Here is a 27317-nt window from a genome sequence, read left to right as displayed (position 1 = left end):
TGGTTATGAAATAATTATGGCTATTTATTGAAATTGTATGGTTTGATTGAATAAAACTAGTATTTGAGACCATGAACTAAATTTTGCTGGAGAAATCCAGCAGCCTTAGTCTCAAGAAAATTTCAGTTACAAAACATTTTTTTTAAGAACAGGCTGAAAATGGTCATAATACCTTTTCTTTAAAAAAAATCTTTAGCTCAGAAAAGCCGGTGCTTTAATTGGTCATGTGAAATCTATATTCTGTACACAGCATATTTATGCCATTTACAAGTTCCAGCATTCTTTTATCAACATTCAGCAGTATTTTCAAGTACTTTAAGTGTAATTATAAGAAATGTAGTTTGTGCATTACAGAGATTCTTTTAAACCACAATAAACATAACAGGCCCAGGATTTATATAATTTAAATGAGAAACCATTCACAACTAAAATAAACCCATTTTTTTTTTAAAAAGAAAATGATTACATATGTTAGTTTGGCACAAAGGTTAGAAAAGTAAGGAGAGTTCTGAATAATACATATAAAACAAAATTTAGGCACAAATTCTAAAGTTTAATTTATTTAAAAAGCATCAATATAAGTATATACAAATAAACATGAAATTATCAATAATTTGTCTAGATGTTGATGTGCAAACATAGTTCCTCGGTGTTTGTACTTTTCCAACCTCTTAAAATTCACACTCAAAGATTCTGAAGTTTACTGAAAAGAAAGGAAAATCCAGTCAGCATCTTATAATTAGCTGAAGCCATTCCAGAAAAAATTAATGCAATCATAAGGTATAACAGAGTATCCTGAAAAAAATTCTTTGTTAGATCAAAGGCCGTAGCTAAATCGCAGGTACCACAAAACTATTGTCGCTGGGTTGTGGACAAGACAAAAATTGCAGAAAATATATACTTTCTGTTAATTATGGTAACTTGCAGGTCAGTAGAGAGGAGTATCCCGGGGGGAGAGAAAACAAAGAGGAAGACATGGGGAGCAGCTGAGAGAAGGGCTAGAGTCTTCTGGAGAGGGATTACTGGTGGTCTTCTCAAGTGTGGGGTCAGCGATGTGGACAATCTATTACATTGTGGTGGAAGCCTGATATTGTATGCTCCACAATTTCACAATTTAAGTAGCATACTAATTATAATGGTAAAAAAATCTGTCACAAATACAATTACATTTAGATACTTCAGATAACCAGTTCCAATTACACAGAAAATATTTTTTTCCTTTCCCTTCTCCCAAGTGTGACATAGGTTCATGCATGTTGTTTCAAGGATTTGTAGCCAGAAGCCTTTGCTACCTAGACACGTGGTGTGTCCCCAGATCGTACAAGAAACTTGAGCACCAATGCTGCATGCAAATATGACAACTGACAGCCTAGATATGGAGCTTCATTATATCCTTGGTATAAAATTTCACCTTTTAGTTGTTTTTTTGAAGTTGTCGGGAGAAGTCTATAACCAGAGATCGTAATCCCCCGAAGAAGCAATTTCCTCACTCAGGGTTGGGAATGCTCAATCAATGAGTATATTTAAGATTAATGAATTATTGCACATTAAGGGAAAGCAAGGGATTATGGATATAGGGCAGGGCACGGAAGTCGAGTTGAGATGGTTTGTGGGGCCATTCAGATTAATCCTGTTCTGGTTTCTTATATTACAATTTTTTTTGACAATAACACATCACCCATCACAGCTGGGGATTACTGGGATAGGAGACAGAAAATATCTTTCAAGGTAGTAGGAGATGTGGAGAGGTATGAGGGCAGGAAGGGATGAGGTGAAGCCTGTTTTCCCTTACATCCAATAGCTGAATCCAAAGCGGACTTGACCATCATTTGTATTCAGTAAAATAATTCTTGGTTTTAAGTTTCTTTTCACAAATTCTTATACATTAACTATAAAAACCTTCCTGCACTATATCCAATGTTATTAGGAAGAAATATAGAAGAATATATTTAACAGTTTCTCTATTACCTGTCCTCCACTGTTTTACTTGAGGGATAGTACACCTTGAAGCAGAAACCACTTCGTGGAAATGAGCCCTTAAAATAAATAAGATGTACAATTATAAGTAAAACAGTTGTCATTTAGGTATGATTTTAAAGCACCCAACTCAAAAAAGGATAAGAGCAAGGAAATGTTTTAATATTAGGCATTAAAAAAAAACTGATCATTTTTGGGTTTCATTATCCTCCTTCCCAACCCTTTCCATTGTTTTACATCTTTCATTACGTTTACTTCCAGACATCTTGATGTAAACAAGATGGTCCGTGAATGACCCAACCTTTCGTTTCCCACAAAGAAGTTCCTAAACTGCAGAAGCTAACTGCACAAACTATACTGTTGTGATTGAAATCTCATTGAAAATAACATTATCATTATGAACTGAGGAAAAACATAAATAAAGGGAAAACAAAATTAAGGAAACATTTATTGTAAATGGGGACAGAATATTTTTTAAATGTTCATGCTCAACAATCATTAAGATATTTTTCAGTTATACCGAACCAAATTTTCGCAGTCATTAGAGAGAAATTTGAACATTGTTAAAACAGTTATTCTGACCATTAGGTTTTCCAAATTTAATTCTGTGATAAGAATTGTACATAATGGTGCTCACAGGATTGATACAGATGCAGTCTGTATGGACAATGTTGAATGGATCATATTTGTCAGCAAATACAAGCAGGTCTGGCACTGGGTACACACGAAGAGCATAATCATATGCCCAGTAGACTGGACTAACGTAGAGTGGCAGTGGTGTTAGATGGCCTTGTGCTATGATGGTCTTCACAAACTATAAACGTAGCAAAAAAAAAGAGAGGGGTTAATCTGGTATAGACAGAATTTTAAAAAAACGTAGTTATATTTTGACGTAACAGCAGACCAAATTATTACCACTACGATAGTAAATATTGTGGGCCCTACAAATCAGAAATATAATTGAAAAATATTATAAGTATTCAGCAGGTCAGGCAACATGTGGGGGGAAAAAAAACTAGAGCTAACATTTCTCAAACTGAACTAGAGTAGACACAATGTGTCAATAAGAGCAGGTCAGAGGCCAGGAATCCTGCGGCAAGTAACTCACCTCCCAACTCCACAAAGCCTGTCCACCTTCTACAAGGCTCAAATCAGGAGTGTGATGGAATACTGTCTGCTTGGTTGAATGAGCGCATCTTCAACAACACTCAAGAAACTCAACACCATATAGGACATGGCAGCCCGTTCAATGGGCACCCCATCCACAAACTCTACCACCGATGCACAGTGGTAGCAGTTTGTACCATCTTCAGGATGCACTGCAGCAACTCACCAAGACTCCTTAGACAGCACCTTCCAAACCCACAACTTCTACAGCTAGAAAGACAAGGGCAGCAAAAGTATGGGAACACCACCACCTGGAAGTTGCCCTCCAAGCCACACACCATCCTGACTTAGAATTATATTGCCGTTCCTTCACTGTCGCTGAGTCAAAATCCTGGAACTCTCTCGCTACAGCATTGTGGGTATAGCCACACCTCAAGGACTGCAGTGGTTCAAGAAGGCAGCTCACCGTCACCTTCTCAAGGGCAACTAGCAGATGGGCAATTAAATTCTGGCTCAGCTGGCAAAGCCCAAATCCCTCAAATGAATATTAAAAAAAAGATGGTGGTTTTTCAATGGTACCCAGCAGAGGACAATGACTAACTAGGACTGAAGGAGGATCGAGGATGCAAGAAAACCCCAGCAGTACAAAAAGTAGAAAATTTGCCAAAGCAGAAATGAAACTAGTTTTATGTTCCAATTAATAATTTATATAATAGTCATTTATGCACAAGAAACTACATTAAAAAAATTACATTGGGTACCTCCACTGTCTACAACCCATATTCTAGTACATGTTTAAGTACTATTGAGGAAAGAAGAATTTCCCCATGTCTCTTCCAAAGAAATTTCAACTAAGAGACCGAATACCCATTCCCAGTTCTAGTATCATTCTTGTAGTTTTTTTTGCAATTTCTCTAGTTTCTTAAATGTTCTTATCATAATGTTGTCACCAGAACTGTGTACATAGAGAAACAAGCTGCCTAAACAAAGTCATCGACAAAACTTATGTGTTTCAATTGTATTAATCCTGCTAGTCAAGCAGTTTGGGGTCATACAATTAGGATGACCCCTATATTGAAGTGGCTTCTGAATAGGAAAAAAAGTATGCTGCATGAAAGGCAATTGATGTTTACCTATGCTTATTACAAGGACCAACAAAAAGATGCCATTGGACAAGCACGGCATGGTTCATGGGAAAGCGTAGAAACAAACACGTATGCATGATGCTACTTCCATGAGCACTGTCTGCATGGTGGTATACTATGTACCATTCACTTATCTGTACACAATTAAACAATCTGTTTCTTGGTTTATTGAATGTATATTCAGTCTGCTGCCCAAGGAAGAAGTGTTAGTTTGCACTACACAATCCATGTCAGAAAATGTTGTGGCAAGTATAGTTCATTCGATTGCTTAGTATCCCTACTGTTAGTGAGAAGTGGAGCAAGAAAGATTACACTTTAGATCATGGGATTGAAAGGTCTGATTACAGTCATAACCAATGATATCAAGTACAAGTAGCATAAAATCCATTAGAAGGGCAGTAACTCACATGGTTTGGAATATCCAAATTACTGTTAGGAAATCGGATGCAATTTCTACACATCTTGTTAACCAGATCCTCACGAAAAATTATAATCTCCTGTGCGCAGTACTGAATCCTAACAATGATGAAAAATATGTCTGATATTTTCTACAAGAATCTCTTGAATAAAAAGACAATTGAACTGTGAAATTACGAGATACGCAGAAAAAGTTTACCTGCAAGGATTTGTAGTAAATACAGAATATGGAACTCTCTTACTGAACTCTTCTGTAATGTAGTCAGCTAGTGGAGGTCTTTAAGAAATGAAAAGAAGCTATTAAAATAATCCTTCATCAAAGTACTGGTTATTAAAAAGTAATCATGTTTCATGGTGCATTCATTTCATCAGCTTCAAGAACATTTTAGAGATTAAATGGAAAGCCGCATTTATGAAAAGAAACTGTCTGGAGTATTTCAAGAATGGAAAAAAAGTAGAATGCCTTTCATGACCCTGCATACAAAATGGAACAAGATATCAAGGAAGGCCAAGGAAGTGCTGGATAGGCAAGACTAAGACTATCTTGTCACAGGAAAGTATACAGATGACTGAAGCAAAAATGCTATTTGAGAACAGAGAGCAATGCTGTGAATTCATTCAGTGCCATCATCACTGCTGAGCTGATGGATGGGTTTTAAAAGCAGTAGCACTACTGGGAAAATGAAGGACTGTGGTGCAAGATTGAAAACGCGAAGAACCAGTGATTACCTGGGTAAGATAGAACTGGGGCCTGGATCTTCAGGACCAGGAACAAAAACAAAGCGGCTGCTGCAAGTTGAGGGAAGAAAGATATTTAGATTCTATTATTGACTATAATATAATGCAAGATACTAATATTGTTATTTTTTATAAAGCAGATTTTCTAGAATGTCCATGGTATTCCAATTGACATGAAGTAAAATGTTCCACATTTTTGAGGAAACCCATACTAAATTTCCCCTAAATTACAAAATAATGCCAGAGTTCCATTATAATAAAAACAAAAAAGACTAGAAACAATCAGCAGGCAGCTTCTGTTGTAAGAGAAACAAAATTAATATTTCAGGCTGAAGACCTTTCTTCAGAACCACACCTGAAGTGTTAATATTTTGGATGTCTTCACAGATATCCAGCGTCAGAGGCGAAGGGGAGACCAGATAGAGGTTTTTAAAACTATGAGAGGCATAGATAGGGTAGACAGTCAGAATCTTTCCCCCAGGGTATAAATGGCAAACACCAGAGGACATGCTTTTAAAGTTAAAGGCAGGAACTTTAAAGGTGATGTGAGGGGCAAGTTTTTTTTAAGCAGAGTGGTAGATGCGTGAAATAGATTACCAGGGGTAGTAGTGGAAGCAGGCAGTTTGGAGGAGTTTAAGAGCCTGTTAGATAGACACATAAATATGAAGGGGATGGAGTGATATTGATGATACACAAGGAGCTCATTTATTATAAATTGGCATCAAGATTGGCACAATGTCATAGGCTGAATGGCCTGTCCAGTGCTGTACTGTTCTATGTGCCTTGGAGGAACCTGCAGTATGATTGTCTATCCAACATCTAAATGAGCTTGAACTTACTTTCCTTAATGCCGTCAAGATCCAAAACATTCTATTTGACAAATACTCTACATTATAACTAATACCTGCTGTATGGCCAACTACTCACTCAGACTGAAACTCAAAGTTGCACAAATTAGGTGCCCTATCACTTTGAAACCAAAACACTTTTCTCTTTTTATCCCAATCTTATTGTTGCTGTTACACTAACACTTTCTTGCATTGTCAGTGCTTTCAGAGCAACCTCCCAAAATCCATTCAAGAAATAATGCAACTTAGACTACCATTGATCCTATCCTACAATTCGTTTTATTCACCATTTAGTTCATTGACCTCCATTGGCTAGCCCAAATGCCAAATTTTTAAATTCTCGTTTCTGTTTACAAATCCCAGTCTGGCCTCACTCCAACCTTTGCCCTAGTCACTGTAAGCAGCACATCCCAGATCACACCTCATTCATCATTTAGGATAAATTTGCATCCTTCCCTGTTTCACGATTGAACATCAGAAGTAGGCCATTAGGCCTACTGGTGCATGTTCTGCCATTTGATAAGATTGTGGCTGATTGTACCACTTTCCTACACTGATGCTATACTAACTCTTAATTCCTTCAAAGTCTAGAAATCAGTGGATCTCTGTCTGGAATATATGAGCAATGAGCTTTCACAGCTCAAGTCAATGGAGAATTCCAAAGATTCATTATTCCGAGTGAAGAAATTTCTTCTTTCCTACATCTTGAATGGCCAGCCCCTCATTTCGAGTCTGTGACCTCTGATTCTAGACACTCCCAGGAGAAATATGAACTTTGCATTTATCCTGTCAAGCCCTGCAAGAATTTTATATGTTTCAATGAGGTCAGTGCTCATTCTTCTAAACCCAAGACAGCATAGGAGAGGGTAGCTCATCGTAACACTGAAATGCACCTATACAAAATCAAAAATGACATCTGTGACTGTGATGTACAATCCTTTCTTATACATTGCAACTTCTAGACTTTCAAACAGTTCCAGTCAATTTGTTCAATAGAGAAACTGGCCAGTTGGCCCAACACATCCTTGCTAGTATTTATGCTCCACATGTTGACTACATATTCTTCCTCCAGCATCAGCATATACACAGATGACACTTAGTTTTATATTGTCATCAACTACTTCTCTTGGCCTTCCTATTTGTGTTGTCATCCAACTCATCTAACATTCAAACTGCAACTTCTAACAATTAAGTAATGGGAAAATCAAAGCCATTCTCTTTAACCACCTCAGGTTTTGTATCCTTGCTACAATTCCATTCTAATCACTGGCTCATCTCAGGCAAATCAGATAGTTCACAGACTTGGATTTATTGCATTTATTCTTGAGCACTACTTTCAACTCCATTTCCTCTCTAGTTCACTACAGCACATTTGCTGCAGCCAAAAATATTAAACATGCCTTTTTTACCTTTCAACTTGATTATTCCAATGCTCTGTGCGCTTTACCCCCTTATTGTTCACCTTATTGAAAACCAGGCCGCTCACAACGTAACCTGTACAAAGTTATGATCACCTCCCTCCCTCGTGCTCACTAACCTACAGTGGATCTGGTCCCTAACTACTTCCAAATTTTAACCCTCCTGTTCAAATCCCATCATGACTTCAACTCTCTATATAACCTCCTCCAACCCTTCTGTATTAATGGAAGTAGCCGTTGTCCTTTGTCAGCAGTTTTCCCATTTCCCCATCTCACTCGTAGATGAGCAATGTAACATACACTAGGCAATCATTAATGGTGAGCAATAGGGCTACTGAAATTGAATGCTTACACGCAAGTATAATCTAGCAATTACTGTAGTCTGTGTAAGCAGCACTGAGTATGAAAACTTAAATGAATTTGTTGCATTTATATAAATGCTAAAAAGCAAGTGAAAGTGCAAAAATATCTCTTAACATCAACATCTTTTGAAGATTAAACTGCTTCCTCTATCCATTGTGGTTCTTCGTTGTCAACAATAATTGCAGATGACCAAACAGAAGATAGGTCCAAGACTGACGGTATATTCTGTAGCACTTACTTTTTATGGATATTGGGGTATTCACAGATTATATCTGCAAGGGTTTTCAGTGATTCTGAAAATGTAGGAAAAAAAAACAAAAATCAAGACAGTTCAAAATAAGGATTCAAGTAATAGATATACTAATGGATCTTCACCTGTTAGAACTTTGATCTGATTTTTTCCATACGGAGCAGAGGAGAAATTACCACAGAAGATGAAGCAAGTGGGTGGCATGGATGAATAACCTGTAAAGCAGAGTGCAAGCATGTGTGTTATTTATACCATAGCCCAGAGAATAACCATTTACAAAGATCTAAAAGTTAAGTATGTTCTTTTTTGTGTAATTGCATCCAGTAGTAATAATTGAAATAAATGGTAGAAATGCCAAATTTAATTTTTTTTGAATATATATCATTAACTTTTTTTTTCATTTTTAAGCATGCAATCAATAAATATCCATATAACATTAATATTGGTAAATATAGGGTTTAGTTTGGAATTTAAACTTTACATCAACAAGCCTGCTTGCTTAAAAGATTATAATCTCCCTCCAATGATTCAGGTTTCCATAAGCCAAATAAAGCCAAATTACAAATGGGCATTGATTAAAGCCGAGATTGACATCAACTGTGACATCAACTGTTTCCACTCAATGTATAAAGTTACATGAACTCAGCACCCTTGCCCAATGAAACCATCTATTTATACATCGTAAGGCCTCAGTTAAACAGATGTAATTTAAAAAAAACCTGAAAACATCATGTGAAGTTTTTCAAGAACTTCCACCTGATCCAGCCACACATCGGAAATAAAAACAAACATGGCCTCTTCATTTTCTTCCTCCAATTGCTTTAATTTTGCAGAAGATTTCACTGATGTAGCAGAAGGACCACCAAAAAAGTTGATGTTACCATAATAAGCTCTGTAATTTAGAACATGAAAAGTTGTCAGTCAGGAAAAGCCTGAATAATTGTAATGAAGGCTAACTCCGTGGATTTCTAACGAATCCACGTTTTCTTCAACTTTTCTAAATACAATGAATTTGCAGATAGTGAGAATGAGGTTTCTTTTCACCATTCCCAAGCTGATCACTATTCATCAAAGTCAACTTTTATAGTTTTAAATCAACTGCAGCAGAGCACAAGTATCAGTTGAGCATGACAATTGCCAGGACTGGAGAGCTTGAGTATGAGGAGAGACTGGATAGGCTGGGATTGTTTTCCCTGGAGAGAAGGAGACTGAGGGGTGACCTTATAGAGGTTTATAAAATCATGAGGGGCACAGATAAGGTGGATGGTCACAATCTTTTTCCCAGGTAGGGGATATTAAAACTAGAGGGCTTAGGTTTAAGGCAAGGGGGAAAGATTTTAAAAGGTGACCTGAGGGGCAACTTTTCCACACAGTTGAAATAGTGGGTATACGGGATGAGCTGCCAGAGGAAGGGGTAGAGATGGGTACAATTACAAAGTTTAAAATACATTTTTACGGGTACATAGATAGGAAAGGATTAGAGGGATATGGAGAGCATTCTGACTGGTTGCATCACTGCCTGGTATGGAGGCGGGTTGTAGACTCAACAGCACATCTCTCCCCGCCATTGAGGACGTCTTCAAGAGGCGGTGCCTCAAGAAGGTGGCATCCATCACTAAGGACCCTCACCATCTGGGACATGCGTTAATCTTTGCGTTACTACCATCGGGGAGGAGGTACAGGACCCTGAAGACCCACATTCAACGATTCAGGAACTTCTTCCCCTCCGCCATCAGATTTCTGAACAATCCATGTACAGTACTTCGTTATTCCTCTTTTGCACTATTTATTTTTGTAACATAATAATTTTCATGTCTTGCACAATACTGCTGCTACAAAACAACAAATTCCACAACATATGTCAGCGATAATAAACCTGATTCTGGAATGGGATTAGCTCAGGTAATCCAAGGTAGGTGGAGTTCAATGTGGATGATGAACTGGAATGTGTTCTACAGGGTGAACAACTTTGGGCATTTAGATGTTCAGGTTCATATGTTAATACAATCTAACACTGCACAAATCCAAAAATTAATAGGAAGATTAATGTAGGTTTTTATCTCACTGGGGTAGAATTCAAAAGTTAATCTAAATATATGTACTAAACCATTTAGCAGTGAAATTTGAATGCACGTTTTCATTTAAGTTTTTGGGAGAGACACTGACAGATTTTTGATATGTCAGGTTGTAAATGGATATAAAAAATGCTGGGAAATTGAAATGCAGATCAATGATGATTTGATAGAATGACAGAATAAGCTCAAAAGGTCAGATAGACCAGTTGTGTTCCTATCATCAATATGCACTAAGAAGCAAATGGACATTATTCTGATTGCTTTGCCTGATGTGGAACTACTAGATAAACCTGTGATTAGAATTAGATGGGCTTATAGAAACAACACTCCAATCTTCTTCTGCATTCATTTTGTTCTGCTCTCAATCTGGCAAGCCACAGCCTTATGAAAATATTCATCACTAGTGGCCTAAGTAAACATATCAAAAACAGAAATGGAAATATTTGAGTTCATGCCAGCAGCCAATCACTATATTTCTTTTATTTTCTTTTGGAGATTTAGGCTTAAGCCCATTAACGTCCACCATCTGTAGTGCTACAGAGTAGCACTACAGATGTAAACCCAAAGTACAAGATTACCTCATGCAATAAACGCAATGGGCCAGTTTTTGAGGGGAAACACCAGCAGTATCCACCATAATTGACAATAGGTTTAGGATATCATTGCATGCAAGCTTGAACACAGAAATCATGAACTTACTAGCCACACTTCACCAGTGAGTTTCTGAGTATGGTCTGACATTGGATATGGAGTCCAATAGGGGAGTGAGAAATTGCATCAATCCCCTGCACTTTGCTGGCAAATCACCCCAGAAATTTGTAGCTGGTGACACAAGCATTGGAACAGGACCTTCATTCATTTGAATAGTGAGGAACCACCAAGAGGAAAAGCTAAGTATTGACAAGTTATATATTTTTGAATTAATGGATTTAAAGTTAAATGTTTATAATTCTTGGTTTTAAGTGATTTCTTGTGTTTTAAATGTTTGTTAAATTAACACATTTTTTTCAATAGGTTGATGGGTGGCATTTTGAACATCAGAGACATCCAAAAACATTCATGACGACCAAGGTCATCAAGGGGCATGGGTTGACAGGCTGTCAAAGTTTATTTCACCTGTTTCATTGGTGGGGCTTGGTCCAAGACCCTCTAAATGATGCCACATATATGTGGTTGGAGCTTTCAGTATTGAAGGATCTAGACCTTTTGTATAGGAAGATCAAAGCCACAGAGGCAAATAAATATATACTTATACAAGTATACACTTATATAATAAGTATGTACATCAAGGGTGAGTGTGGGTAACTCACCACTGAATGATGAATCTACATCTGTATATATGCCTACATCATATTAATGAATTACTGATTAAGAATTAAATATTACTTATCGGTTTCCTATTCTATTCAAATTTCATCTCATCTACATTCTGCCTCACGTCATATTGCACTACACAATCCCATTTCTCATCAATTGTATCCTCGCTACCATGATTCCTAATCCCTCAATAAAATAATAATGTTCATGATTTTTAAATTCCTCCTCAATCTTACCTCACCCTATTTCTGCAAACCCCCTAAAAACCCGTTTCCTCTCACTATTGTGGGCATGCCATGTTTGCACCGGAAGCGTGGCGACACTTGCAGGCTGCCCCCAGAACACTCTACGCAAAAGATGCATTTCACTGAGTGTTTCGATGTACACATGACTAATAAAGATATCTCTCTTATTCTATAACCCCCTATCAATGTGTTTCACTGTCTCTGGCATTTTTTTGTACATATACAATCCTTTCCCTTCATTGCACCTTCAGTCATTAGGTCCTACCATCTGGAATGCTCTTCCTAAACCCTTTCATCTTTCCACCCTTAATTACCAACTGCCCATGCTGCAACACAATCCACACTGTACTATCTTTGCACTCAATATCTTTGAAGACTTCATTCAATTTCTAATATTAAAATCATAATATAAATAAGTGACCAAAATAACAACCTATATAATAAATAATTAGTAATGCAATGGATAAATTAACTGCAAGAATTGAAGAAATGTTACAAAAGAGATTACTTATGTGGTATAATAGCAATAAGATACAAGTTGATGCGCTGCATTAATGGTACGAGCAAGTCACCAATTAATGTCTTATCAATTATGTAAAGTTTTATTCAATTTAAAAAAATCAAATTAAATAAATACCTTGAAGCAAATACTTTCTGGAAAAAGTGTCGCAAAAATTACCTTGTAACAGTGGAAGGTTCAGTAGGTGGAAATCCAAATCCATTTACATGAAAAACTCCATCGTCATACCATCCTACAAAAATACTTTCAATAACTATCATTTCCAGTGTTAATGCCAATTATGAAATTACTGGAAAAAACAATTTTATGATTACTAAACTGTATGTAGCTGTTGATTGGATTTAATCTTTTTATACATCACATTTGATAAAACATTCCTTTGATACATGAATATATCCTTCCATTTTGATCAAGTTCTCTCATAATTTTACCTAAATTACTCAAGAAAAGATAGAATTTTGATAATTAAGTATAATATTGGACACATATGTACAATCTTTCAATATTTAAAAATAAACTGGTAGCGTCAATGGTAACCAAGTCCATTGTAATTTTGCACATACAAGGGCAATTTCTGCAAACACAGAAGCAACTAAATCACACAATATAACTGTAGAACTGAACTCAATTATGTAAGACCGCCAGATTTCTGTGACTGCTCCCAATGTTGCTGCATATAATTCAACACATAATAGTATAATGCAAGAATGTCAGCTTCTGCTGTCACTTCTAAAAAAAACAAATGTGTCTCTATCATAATGCAGGCTCTCTCGTTGCTCTGCTGATGAGACTGGTGCAATTTTAAAGATTTATCTTCTTGGAAAAGTAAATTCAACACTATTGGGAAAAATGGACTCTATCGCACCTCAAGATTATCTCAAAGGCTTCACTTGCCAAAATGCAATGATTTTTGTTATGCAGGTAAACAATGACATTTTTCACTCACGATTTCAGAAGGAACAATGGGTTGAATCACAATTCTGTTTTAGTGGCTCTGCTGTTACATGCTTTTTATTGTAAAATAAGATTCATGTACACCAAGTCACAAAAGAAGGGAGACGGTATAAGAGGGACCAAAAGCTTGACCTAATAGGTGGGTATTAAGAAGTGGTGTGCAAATGAGATTTTTGGGATAGAATTCCACAATTCTGTTAGACAAAATTATCAGACAGCAACTTTGGCCTTCCCAAAGCAAAACCTGGAACTCAATTACGACTGGATGTTTGACAAGCAGTTTAACAACAGAGGCAATGGAGAGTAACCGCAGAGAACCTGTAATCATCAATTACAGTTTCGTAATTAATGACAGTCCCACATTTCTGTCAAAAAGCTGGATGTAGGTAAGGAGAGAACTAGGCCAGAAATGGTACTTGTGAGCTTCTGGAAGTGCAGTGCATTTATGAAGCTAATGCTGCAGACACCCTGGATATGATTGGGATTGAGAATGGAAACAAAGAAGAGCATACAAACTGAGGTGAACAACAGTAGACAATCACTGAAGAAGGACGGTGAGGTGGATGGTGTCAAGCACTCCAGCCAGGTAAAGGAGAATTAAGGGGACTTATGAAGCTAAAACACGATGAGCCTACTGGAGGGGATATTTAAGCAGGAAGTTCCCAGGAAGCATAACAAGTATAGATGTCAGCCTCACCTCAGTGATAGCATTCTTACCTACAAATTTGAAGGCCATCTGATTGTCCTGCTCTGAGATTGGTGCATGCAATCCAGGCAGAATCTCCAGTGGAAAACTGAGAGACACACTGCTGGAGGTCTCTTGGTGCTTTACCCAATATTTATGCCTTAATCCACATTGCCCCCATGATCATTAACTTATTGCTCTGTAAGAACTCGTCATGCACAAAGCCGCGATCGTGTTGCCCTGCATCACAACACTGACCACATTTCAGAAATAGTTCAATGTTTCCAATGTGCCTTGATATCCTGTGGCAGCACATTCCCTTTTTATTATAGTACTTTGTTGACATATAGTCATGATTAATTTTAATATTTTGTCTCTGCTATCAGGTGGGAATTTGTTAATAGCTTTTCACAAATTGGTCACTTCTTATGCCAAACTTTTTAACTCAAGAATTCAAGATTGTTTCTTGATTGTCAAAGATAAATGTATTGTTCTCGTTTACCTTCTGCAAGAACAAAGCAGGATTCTGTATATAAACCACTATGAAACTGGTGCATTGTAGTTAAAGAAATTACTAAGGAAAAATGGAACTTCAATATCACACTACAAAAAAAAATCATTTTTGATACACATCAAATTTGAGGAAAGCTCCTATTATTGGTGACCAAGTGGCACAGTCTCATACCTTGGTCATCTGAAAAGGCCACAAAGCAAAGGTTTGACACTTTCTCTTGGCTGAGGGGAAGCAAATATAAAGGAAGAACTCAGCCATCATATTGCATCTGTGGAGGCAAAGGGATGTCAACATTTTGGGTTGAGACCCAGCATCAGGACTGAGAGTGTAGAGGGAGGATAGCCAATGTATAGAAGTGAGAGTGAGGGCTGAGACAGAGATTCTACCCACCTGTGAGACACAGCCTCTGTCATCATATTCCTCCTCTGTTAGCCTCTGTCTCATCCCACCTTCTCACTTCTAGATTCTGGTTACCTTCCCCCTACACTCAGCCCTGATGCAGGGTCTCGACCTGAAATGTCAACCCATTCCTTTGCCTGCACAGGTGCTGCTTGTCCTGCCGAGTTCTTCGAGCAGTTTGTGTCTTTCTCACGCCAGATTCCAGCATTTGCAGTCTCTTGTGTCTCAAATATAAAGGAAATTTGCTTCAGGTAAGAATTGTTCTAACGGTGGGTTTGCTGCCAGCACTGGAACCATTAGGAAACAATTCTCCAATGGCTCCAATTTCACTCATTTTGCTTCAAAGTTTCTACAAATATTCTGCAGGTATCAAGTAAGATGAAGCTTTCCATATCACTTGAGGAGGGACGAAAAAAATAAATACGGAAATCCATATTTGTTGTGATAGTGCACAATACTTTAAATCAAAAATGACTATAGCTTTTGCTACAGTACTATTCCAGATAGGCTAACAACCCTACAGTACCACCCCTCCTAGATAATTCTCTTCATGTGGAACTAAAGACTGTGGATGCTGACAGGCTCCTCAGTACTGCTACATATCACATCCTGCCTCAGTCATGAACCAACCAGATATCAAAATACAGATACCTTCTAGTGGGAGTCAACGAACAGCAGTTAGCAACAGAATGTTGCTTGGCTTTTCTTTCTCAGCTCAGGGTTTTGAGGTCAATTGCAGCATCTCAATTATTGTCTTAGCACAGTCCAAATTGTTATGATTTGCTGCTGAAACATTTAGTGACTTTACCAATTAACTGTAATTTCTGAAGTTTTATATTTTTAAAACATTAAAAATCAATTAAGGTTTTTCCAGTGGATTGTCTCTGGATTTGAGGAAATCAATATTTTTGAACATAACGTAACCAATCTTTAAGGTAATCAAAAAAAAATCAATATTTTTTTGAGTTAAAATGAAGTAAGCTATGTTAAACTTTCTCTACAACATTTCAAAAAATGCTGAAAATAACAAATTATTTACGTGAATTTTAAACTCTAAGATTAAGAGTAGACAAAAGGATATGGCTTTGCTCAGGTCAAGCTGGACTGTTCCAGTTGGATCTTCAAGAAAGAACTTTCCCTGAAATAGTAAATGCAATTAATAATATTGTCCTACAACGTTAATAAAAAGTATACTTCACTGTCTTCAGTTTATAAAAGACACAACGGTAGTAACAGTATTATTAGATTTTAAGCATAATAAAAACCTTTTTGCTCACTTTCCCAATTTTTTGTCCTTAATACTCTTCTTCCACAAAGGTTTACTGTATTATCAACCATAGTGCCAACTCCGCGTTGCACCCCACCCTCTCTGAACCTGCTTCACTTGGATATGCTTTTCTTGTGACTGCATGCCCATTGAATGTTCATAGAAGGTCAATCCAGACAATTGTGACATACGAGTCCAAGCCAAAGCCACTTCTCAGGCAAAAGACACAATTTCAGCAGAGGTTACTAAACTTCAAATACCTGCAGCAACCTTGATCAAGCTTTTCAGGACTATTGAGGTCAACAGCAGTGTTTCTGCTAATATCCAAGTTCTGACAGATAGCTCAATACAGATTAGGTATTAAAATTGGGACCCTCCAAGGTTGCACAACCTAATGTCACAAGTTCAAAATCCAAAGAGTAGGGAAAATACACATCAACACGCATATCCAATTACTCCAGTGTCAAGAATGGGGTATACCTATCTTTATACATTTGCCTGTCAGTTATTCACCAAAGAACCTTTCAGTGATTTCAGAATCCCATCAGGGAAATTTAGCTGAGTTTCAATGCAAGACAAATTGTTGGAAATATAAACATTCACAGTTTATCCTACCTCTTTAAGTTGTGTTATCATTCCCAGAACAATGACTTCTCCGACCTTTGAGATACTGCCAAGGAGCGTTTCTATGGTTTTTAACTAAAAATAAAACACGAAGTTTTAAATAATGCACCACATAGCTCTAGAGGATATCCCTCTTTGCTCAAAGCTATTGAATTACTAAATGGTCTTTTGTATTTGTCAATGCAAATATTATTTCTTCCATCTGAAATTATTTTCACTGGTTTTCAGTGATTCTTTCTTAATAAGTTGGTAGAATTTTCAACCATTCTATTGTTGTCTATAAACGGGTGGAAGAAGGTACATCTGCCAATTTTCCTGCAAGAAACTGCCCAGCCACTATTCACCACTTCCCTAGACACCATAGCTAAAACTCTTCAGAAATCTGTTCTGACATTTCATAGAGCAAAATCAAATTTACAAGAAATAACTAAAGGAGTTCACATAAACAGATCTTTTGTTATTGCAAAAGAAAAGGAGAAGAACACAAAAAAGCACATGGAAATGAGAATGAAAATAAGGACAAAATGTAAAAGTAAGAATATCATGCTAGGTCTTTAAGTCTGCAAGTCAACTGGAGATTGATTCTGATAATTGACAAAAACAATGCTGCTGACAAAGCCAGTATTTACTGTTCATCCCTAACTGTGTTTGATGTTTAGCCATTTTCCTCAACAGATGCTTTCACAATGCTATTTAGAGAATTCCAGGATTCAAACCCAATGAAGATTAAGGAATGGTGAAAGACATCCAAGTCAGGATGGCGTGCAGCTTGGAGGGTAACACGCAAGTGGTGATGCTCTCGTGCACCTGAAGCTCTTGTTTTTCTTTGTGGTAGAGGTTGAGGGTTCAGAAGGCAAGTAACTGCAGTGCATTTTGTAAACTGTACACTCTGCAACTACTGTGCGAGGATGGTGGAGGGACTGAATGCTTAGTGATGGATGGAATACCAATCATGTGAGTGGTTGAAACAGAGGGGAGTTGCAGTTTTGTATACAAGGAGGAACTGTTTGATAATTGGAAGTACAGATTTATGATTACTGATAAAAGAACCAGTTAGAAGAGGTTTTCTTTTATACAAAGGAAGCAAGTTATCATGCTTTGTAGTGCCATAAAGGACTGTCAAAGCAGAAGTGAATAACTTGCAAAAGAGAATTGAATACATACCATCAAAGGAAAAATTATAGGCTAGAGAAGGGGTGAATGACACTAATTAGACCGCTCTTTGAAAGAACAAGCCCAATGGGCTGATTTACCTCCTTCTGTGATTATGATTTAATTCAGTGGCCGAGCTGTTTTCAATAATTAGCCTGATTTGTGCAAACTTACCTGATAGTGGTTTCCAACAGCCATCTTCAGCACCAATCTAAACTAATTCTTAAGTAAGTTCATTAGATTTACTGCAGGTGGCACCTTTTTCACTGTGCTACCCCTCTCACGTAAAACACTAACCAGCAGGATATAATGCATCAGGTGGAAGAAACACCGCCAAAAGATTAAACAACTTTCAAATCTGATTACTTTGTAAGCAATAGAAAGGACTGACTAAATAAAATATTATTTTGTTGTTGTACCCTGTGCAAGATTGCTGGCTTGTGATAACTGTGACAAAAACATGCATTATGAATTATACTGAGCATCCTCTGTTGACTGTTTTATCTGTCTGGAAGCTGATCTGCATATTTGGGACAGCCTGCTGCCTGAAACAATTTCTCGTAATGTACTTCAACCCAAGATGACAGCAACCAAAGACGGAATGTAAATGATGCATTAGGTGATGCAACATCTTGTTCAGATTACTAGTCTCTTATATGTGCCAAATTGAAGACCTTAATATTTTCCCCCAATCAGCAAAAAAAGACAGCAGAAAAGAGTAATTGAGCATGAAGCAGAGAAACAGTGAAATTCATTTGATTGCTATCTAGGAGAAATGCAATTTATCTTGTAAAGACAATTAATATTTATATCAGAATTGTTGAGGAACATTTGATCTCTTACCTGAAATTTATTCCTGTTCTCATCGGGGTGTGACCCTGTCACAGGAGGTGTAAATAATTCATGCCTATGTGTTCGCTGTAAAATTAAGAAGCGTTAATGCAAATATTGCAACATTCATTAATTATATTCATTCAAGAATTCATTAATCCTAATTTGATTAATATTTGATGAAAATTCAACCATTGTTGATGTATCAAACTTATTTCAATTCAGTACTTGGTACTTTCTCATATGTAAAAAGTACTTGGTACTTCCTTGTAAGTCAACTGCTTCTTCAGCACAGAATTAAACAATTTTAAAGCTAATAGTATCTTGCTTTGATGAATAATGGTCAATTGGTTAACATAGGCGTTACGTGTCCAAAGATTTTGAATCAATTCTATCTTAACTGTAGTAAATAAATTCCTTGAGAGATGAAGGAAATTGGATTGCTAGTTGAATCTAGCTGAAGTGAGGCTATATTTGAAACGGTATTGTAGAGTATATAAAATACATAGAAAGATTATGACTAATCCTCCACTTGAACAAAATTGCAATCTTCCACCAAATGCTAGGTCTGTATGGAGTACTTTGTTTTCAAATGATATTCAGTCCCTTAAAATAAAATAAGGAACATATAGTAAGATTATTTTCTCATTAAAAACATGCATAAGTTTTAAGTTTTCTGTCTCCCTTACCTGTTGCATAATGGCATAACGCTCACAAAAAAGTTCAGCTTTGTTCCTGGCCATTCCAAACAGACAAGGTTCACTATGATCTGTCATTGAAAGACTGGAGTACAAAAATAAGATTTCCGTGAAAAAAGACTTTTTTAAAACTTTATTTTCTTTTTTATCTAAAATGTTCTTGGTATTGGTTTATTATTGGTATTGGTTTATTATTATTGTCACTTGTACTGAGGTACAGTGAAAAGCTTGTCTTACAAACTGATCGTACAGGTCAATTCATTACACAGTGCAGTTACATTGAGTTAGTACAGAGTGCATTGATGTAGTACAGGTAAAAAACAATAACAGCACAGAGTAAAGTGTCACAGCTACAGAGAAAGTGCAGTGCAATAAGGTGCAAGGTCACAACAAGGTAGATCGTGAGGTCATAGTCCATCTCAATGTATAAGGAAACCGTTCTCACAACTTACAAAGAAAATGACATTTTAGTACATGTACAACCACTGTGAGACAAATGTTCTGTAAAATATTAATGCTTTAATTGCATTATTTGCTTGCTTGATCTTTAGCATTTTTAATGAGTTTTTTTTGGCAATAATGCGTTTTTTAAATTATTTCAACATCTACTTAGCTCTTAGGGATGTCGTCCACCTCACAAGGGACATTCTGAGTGACTAATTAAGTACTGAGTTCTCACCACATTTGTGTAGGCTGTTAGTATCCAATTGTATTCGAAGATATGCCATGGAAAATGTAAGATTTCCTTATTTATGTTAGTTATTATTCATATTTTAAATCTAAAAGCAGCAATCGCGATTTTGCAAAAATGACAGATAAGTGCATAAAGTTCTTAGAATGAATTGACCACTTAAGTTCCCTAGTGAGTAAAAATCTATTTTATTTTCTTCCATCAAATACCTACAACATCATATTTAATATTGTCTTTCTAGAGTATTCCTTTGTAATTCTATTTCTTACTTTGTAAACTGAAAGATGCCATGAGGGGTTCAACCGAGTACAAAATTGCCAAAGAACATTCCAATTAATGCTCAAACTTCATAGAAGGAAAAAACAACTTTATGCTAAGTTTCTGGATATTTATGCATTTATATTCAATAGGTAAGTTCCCTAAAGAAACAGGGATTTTGGGAATCATACAGGAACAGATTAGAAAGGATTTAAATACACTAATCACTAAAAATTCCATCACAGGTTAGCAACCACTAAAAAAAAGCAAACCAACCACTTGGATTTATTCCAAGAGGTACCAAATTGAAAAGTAGGGAAATTATGCTAAATCTGTTATAAAACCTTGGTTTGACCACATAGAGTACTGCCTGTGGTTCTGTCACCATATTATGAAAATGATATAAAGGGTGCAGAGAAGATTCATGAGGACCATATCAGAAATATGAGGAGTTTCATATTGAGAAAGGGTATACAGGCTGGGTCTCTTTTCTCTTCTGAGAAAGGCCAATGCATAACTAAAATTATGAAAGGTTTTGATAAGAATGGATATGGGGAGGATGTTTCCACTTGTGGGGAAAAGCATAACTACAGGCCACCAATATAAGGGTAGGGCCAAGCAATCCAACAGGGAATTCAGAAGAAAGTTCTTTATCCAAAGTGGAACTCACAACTAAAGGGAGTGTTCAAATCAATAAGCACATATGTATTTAAGGGGTGTCTGGACAAGCATGAGAGGAGAAGTAAATAGAGAATTATGCTGATAGATTTAGATGAAGAAAGACTGGAGGAGGCTCGAGTGGAGCATAAACACCATTGGTTGAGCTGAATGGTCTGCTTCTATACCATACATTCTATCTAAACTAAAAGGTGACTTGAAAGATTAAACTACAACCTTGCAAACCTGACTGTTCATACAAAATTAGTTAGAAGCTTGGACAGTCCATAAAGAGAAAGAGTTAACACTCACGGTAAAAACTTCTTCCTTTCTGAAATGTAGATATAACGAGGGACATCAAATGCACCAATTATATTGAAAACATGTTCTCTGCAAACATAATTGTAAAATTTTCTTATAAACCATCTAAAGTTATACTTCCACATACTGGTGTTATAATTAGTTGAAAATGACAGATGAAAATGACATTATCTGTACTAATCTTCAATGATATAAAAGTTATTATGTTCCCTTCCATTGCAATTTGGTCTCCCAATTTACCTTTGCTTTTAACAACATTGCACACATTTCTATTTATCTCAGACCCTATTAGAGTTATTTGACATTTGCAGGTATATGATAGCAGCTAAGGGGTTGAGATCAATACTGAAATGGAATGAGATGCCAGAGCCAAAAATGAGAGACAATCCATACTAGCAAAAAAAATCTTCCATTCAGTTGAATTTTTAAATAAATCTGAACCAGGTAAATGAGAAATAGATGTAGATAACAGTTCTGTTTACTTCATGTGGAATTCCAATACTTTTACAGAAGTGACAGATCCTATTGCACTGAACGAAGCTTCATGAACCCCCAAGTTTGTATGAATAATACTGGATGATCCTATCCATTTGAATGCTGGCTTCTCTGATAACGTGGAATTCCATTCCCATTAACAGATCTACCTTTCCAGGTTGGATCAGTGAATTGGACTGTGGGAGTCTCATTAGGAAACATGTCAATGAATTGAGGCCATCCAGAGGCGAGGGAGGAGATTGCTGAGCCTTTGGCTAGGATCTTTGAGTCCTCGTTGTCCATGGGAATGGTACTGGAGGATTGGAGGGTGGCAAATGTTGTCCCCTTATTCGAAAAAGGTAGTAGGGATAGTCCAGGGAATTATAGACCAGTGAGCCTTACGCCTGTTGTAAAGGATTCTTAGAAATAGGATTTATGGGCATTTAGAGCACCATGGTCTGATCAGGGACAGCCAGCATGGCTTTGTGAAGGGCAGATCCCTGAAAGTTGCCTCACAGGTGGATAGGGTAGTTAAGAAAGCTTATGGGGTGTTAGCTTTCATAAGTCGAGGGATCAAGTTTAAGAGCCACGAGGTAATGATGCAGCTCTATAAAACTCTGGTTAGACCACACTTAGAGTACTGTGTCCAGTTCTGGTCGCCTCATTGTAGGAAGGATGTGGAAGCATTGGAAAGGGTGCAGAGCAGATTTACCAGGATGCTGCCTGGTTTAGAGAGTATGCATTATGAGGAGAGACTAAAGGAGCTAGGGCTTTACTCTTTGGAGAGAAGGAGGATGAGAGGAGACATGATAGAGGGGCACTAAATATTAAGAGGAATAGAGTGGAAGAAATTGGGATTGAAAGGCTGGATCAGAAAATGAGAAGAACTCTGGGGCTGAACTTCTTCTCAAGTAGTCCCTCAAATCTGGAGAGAAGGAAGACTTAGCTTTAACATGCCCCAGAGGAGAACAGTTAGAACAGACCTTGTACCGTACAAATTTAATCTGTAGTAGCCCTTTGTTATTATTGAAGATACAAAACACCAAAGTGTGTTTGTTTCCACCCCCTCCACCACATTCACCTCTACCATTCCCACCTCCCCAACCTTCTTACTTACAGGATGCAAATACCCCAATTTTGTAAACTCCAAACCCTTCAATTATTTTAACAAATGGCTAGTCCCCAAACTTTTACAAAGATTACAACTTTGTTTGATAGAAGTGGAAAGGCAATATTGCCTCTTTCAGCATATATCAGTGTAATTTTGTTAGAAAACGACTGTGATTGCCATGCACAATTTCTTGTTGGGTAACATAAGAATCTTCCAGTTGACATACATTGTTTCATCACATGTCTGACTGCATTCCTGGACTGCTGACTCCACCATTGATTGCTCTATCATGTTGCAACTCACTGAAAAGTAGAAAGGTACAAGTCAAAGGTCTGGCTTTACTTCCTTTAGCTACAGTCCGTAACAAATAAATATTTTGTTTTACTGAATAGCCAGGTATCTGACTTATTTGAATTCCTTAAAGACAAGGGTGAAAATTTTCAAATCTACTTATGCCCATCGCCAACCTATTTCTCTGCAACCTTTTCCGGTCTCCAAGATCTCAGTGCTCAATCTGTTCTGGACCCCTAAATATCTATGATTTTAAATATCAGTTTGTTTTCAGCCACCCTCAGACAATTCTCGAATCCTACACCACACCCTCCCGCCCCTACGGCCAAACATCTCTGCTTCCTCTCCTCCTTCATGATGCTCCTTTGGCCAACCATTTCATTATGGCCCTAACTTGCTGATGTGGCAATGTAAAATTTTGTTTTATAATGCTTCAGTGAAGCTTGTCGACATATTTTACCATATTAAATTCAAGTGCATCTTATTGGTATTATTTACATTTGTTTACTCAATAGTGGGCACATGACTTCCCTGCTGGCACCCTTTTCAACTACCAAAGATACAGAGCCTGAACCTTGGAATGTTTAGATGTATGCATGGCTACCACACACAAATTCCCAATATAGATTCACAGATCCAGAAGTAACTTTGGGTCAAATGCACCGAACCTCAGAATTGAAATCTTACTGCAACCAATGGAAACTTCCTCCCATTATAAAAGAAAAATTACAAGAAATCTGAACGTCATATTATGCTCCACATCAAGTTGATGAACAACTCAGCCCTTTAACTGCTTAGAACTTTCAACAATTACTTACGTGGTTGTTTTTCAACTGCATCAATGATACGTTCAATTGCATCTTCAAGCTCTGTCTCACTGACTGTCTCCAGGACATCCACAAGAAATTTGGTAGCGTTACTAATCAGAGAAACAAAAGCAGAAAATTCTGAAGGTTTTACTAATTACTAACTATCACAGTTTACCACTGGAGGAAAACTGGAGGACCAAAACATGCCTATGTATGGAGGCAGAGGTTTGGGGCCAAAGTTCCTGATAAGCTGGGTCCTAACAAAGTTCCTAATGACAACATTATAGTTGAGGAGGAAGAGTGTGCAATATTAGATGGGATAAACATAACAAGACAGCAGACATTGAAGGTTGAGCATCTTTGAAAATGGATAAAAAACCAGGCCCAAATGAAATACACTGCTGGCTGATAAAAGATGCAAAAGAGATTTCAGAAATTGACCATCATTTTCCAAACCCTCTAAGCTACAAGAGTGAAGCCAGCACTGCTAATGTTATACTTTTGTTTAGAAAGGAAGAGAGGAACCAAGTAATTAGTTTAACCAGTGAAGGGCAAATTATTGGAATCAATTCCTTAGAAAAGGTATAGAGATTTATTTAGAAGGGACATTCAGTGTGAATTTGCTAATGGAATGTTTTGCTCAACTAACTTGAGTTTTTTTTGAGGAAGTAACAAGGAAAGTTGATGAGACCAATGCACATAATGTAGTCTATATGGATTTTACCAAAACTCACAAGTCTAGGATGCCAAGCTTGTCAAAAAGGTAAAGTTCCTGGATTTCCAAGGGAGAATGGCAAATCAGGTAGTGTGGTGGTCCAGCTGTTAGTGCCCCAGGGACCAGGGTTTGATCACGACCTCTGGTGCTGTTCATGCAAAGTTTACACATTCTTTCTACGACCATGCGGATTTCCACCGGGTACTGGCATTTCCTCCCACATCCCAAAAGATGTTCTGGTAGGCTAATTGGCTATGTAAGTTACCCTTTAGTACTGGTTAATGGCAAAAAGAATCAAAGGAGAATTTACGGGCATGTACAAGAAAGAACAAGTTGCAAGGTTTAGGGGTAAATGAAGAGGAGGAATGGGACTGATAGGTTTGCTCCCTAGGAGCCTGCACAGACCTGATGGACCCAATGCTTCCCTCTATGGTTATGAACAAGTACAAGATAATAAACTGGATGTAAAATTGCCTCAGTGGCAGAAAGCAAACTATAATCATTGATTGGCTGTTACCGGTGAGGTTCCACAGTGCTCAGTACCCGATTCCTTGCTTGGATTGTATATTAATGATAATAAACTTAAGTGTAAGAGTAAGATAAAGAGGTTTACAATAAATACAAAAATTGGCCATGCGATCAACTGTGATGAGGCAGACTTTGGATTATAGAAATATACAAAAAAGTGGCATGTGGAATTCAGTCCAGGTAAGTGTAAGGCAATGCATTTGGGGAGGTGCAACAAGGCAAGGAATTTAAAATAAATGACGGGACAGATCGTTATAGGTGGATAGGGTAGTTAAGAAAGCTTATGGGGTGTTAGCTTTCATAAGTCGAGGGATCAAGTTTAAGAGCCACGAGGTAATGATGCAGCTCTATAAAACTCTGGTTAGACCACACTTAGAGTACTGTGTCCAGTTCTGGTTGCCTCATTATAGGAAGGACGTGGAAGCGTTGGAAAGGGTGCAGAGGAGATTTACCAGGAGGCTGCCTGGTTTAGAGAGCATGCATTATGAGGAGAGATTAAGGGAGCTAGGGCCTTACTCTTTGGAGAGAAGGAGGATGAGAGGAGACATGATAGAGGTGTACAAAGTATTAAGAGGAATAGATAGAGTGGATAGCCAACGCCTCTTTCCCAGGGCACCAATGCTCAATACAAGAGGGCTTGGCCTTAAGGTAATGGGTGGGAAGTTCAAGGGAGATATCAGAGGGAGGTTTTTCACCCAGAGAGTGGTTGGGGCATGGAATGCGCTGCCTGGGGTGGTGGTGGAGGCAGGTACATTGGTCAAATTCAAGAGAGTACTAGATAAGCATATGGAGGAATTTAAAATAGAGGGATATGTGGGAGGAAGGGGTTAAAGGTCAGCACAACATTGTGGGCTGAAGGTCCTGTATTGTGCTGTACTGTTCTATGTTCTGTGTTATGGAGGAACAGAAAGACTTTGTATATCTACAAATCCTTAAGGGTAACAAGATAGATCTATAACATGGTTAAAAAATGTATGGGGTGCTTTTTTTTATTAGGTGAGAGCCAGAATACAAGAGTAGGGAGATTTTATAGAAACATATACAATGCTAGCTAGACCATAGCTTTAGTATTGTGTTTAGTTCTGATCATCACATTACAGAAAGATTATACTGGAGAGAGTATAGTGGAAATTTACAAGGACATTGCCAGGACTGGACAACTATAGGCTGAGGGGAGTCTTAAGTAAGGTTTATAAAATTATGAGGGGCCTAGGTGGATTATCATCTTTTACCCATCATCACTGATTTTGTAACACCACCACTACCCAAGCAGCCGAGTTCTAAAGGATACAGCTGCCAGACTGTGCCTGCAGCAGGTAGTGATTGAACCACACAGGGGATACTTCAACTTAACTTTGTCCTCACCCATCTACCAGTGACAGATACATCAATCCATGACAATACTGGTAAGAGAGATCACTGCACACATCTTCTGGGGACAAAGTCCTATCATGTTGTGTGCCACTAACATCATGCTAAATGAGATGGACTCAAAATAGTTACTTGGTTTGGTGTCTCCAAGGTCACTTGGATCCAGGCCTCATGGCCAAAGCTGAATTCCAGAGGAATGCAATTTATTAGAAATTTGTATCAACTCAAGTATAAAATAAGTATTTAATTACATTCGGGAGCGAACCCCAACAAATAAACAATAACCGCTTTATCGCATACTGAAAAAACGTTGCTAATACTGATGAATAGTTTCTGACATTTCCAGATATAAAACGTTGCAATACTTTCCACTTACGATCTCAGAATTAATCCGTGCATTTTAAAAGCAGCTGAGACTTTGGTCTTCACTTTAGACGCCATCCTGCAGCTTTGGCGCCAAATGCAGCCTCCGTCACAAAAAAGAGAGCGCGCTGGGAAACAGCGCCAACCCGTTCATTCATTAAACTGTCAGCCTGGCTCCAGTCTT

The 27317-nt window shown here is 37.5% G+C and overlaps 1 protein-coding gene across 1 annotated transcript; it reads right to left on the bottom strand.

Annotated features, from left to right (window-relative positions):
- Positions 1-526: 526 nt before the first annotated feature.
- pole2 (polymerase (DNA directed), epsilon 2) lies at positions 527-27293 on the bottom strand. The gene is made up of 19 exons (XM_052012861.1): positions 27147-27293; positions 24166-24266; positions 23283-23358; positions 21463-21540; positions 19536-19629; positions 18859-18933; positions 16855-16938; positions 16055-16110; positions 14562-14611; positions 12580-12652; positions 8983-9155; positions 8389-8478; positions 8252-8306; positions 5376-5435; positions 4846-4923; positions 4637-4745; positions 2615-2791; positions 1969-2036; positions 527-703 (listed from the first exon to the last, which is right to left on the bottom strand). The coding sequence occupies exons 1-19, from the start codon at positions 27209-27211 to the stop codon at positions 685-687; spliced, it is 1581 nt and encodes a 526-aa protein (XP_051868821.1). The 5' UTR covers positions 27212-27293; the 3' UTR covers positions 527-684.
- Between the last annotated feature and the right edge of the window lie 24 nt (positions 27294-27317).

The sequence above is a fragment of the Pristis pectinata genome, chromosome 1, assembly GCF_009764475.1.
Source record: "Pristis pectinata isolate sPriPec2 chromosome 1, sPriPec2.1.pri, whole genome shotgun sequence".
Classification (NCBI taxonomy): domain Eukaryota; kingdom Metazoa; phylum Chordata; class Chondrichthyes; order Rhinopristiformes; family Pristidae; genus Pristis; species Pristis pectinata.
The sequence above is the reverse complement of the archived record's forward strand: the minus strand, read 5'-3'. Positions and strand labels throughout refer to the sequence as shown.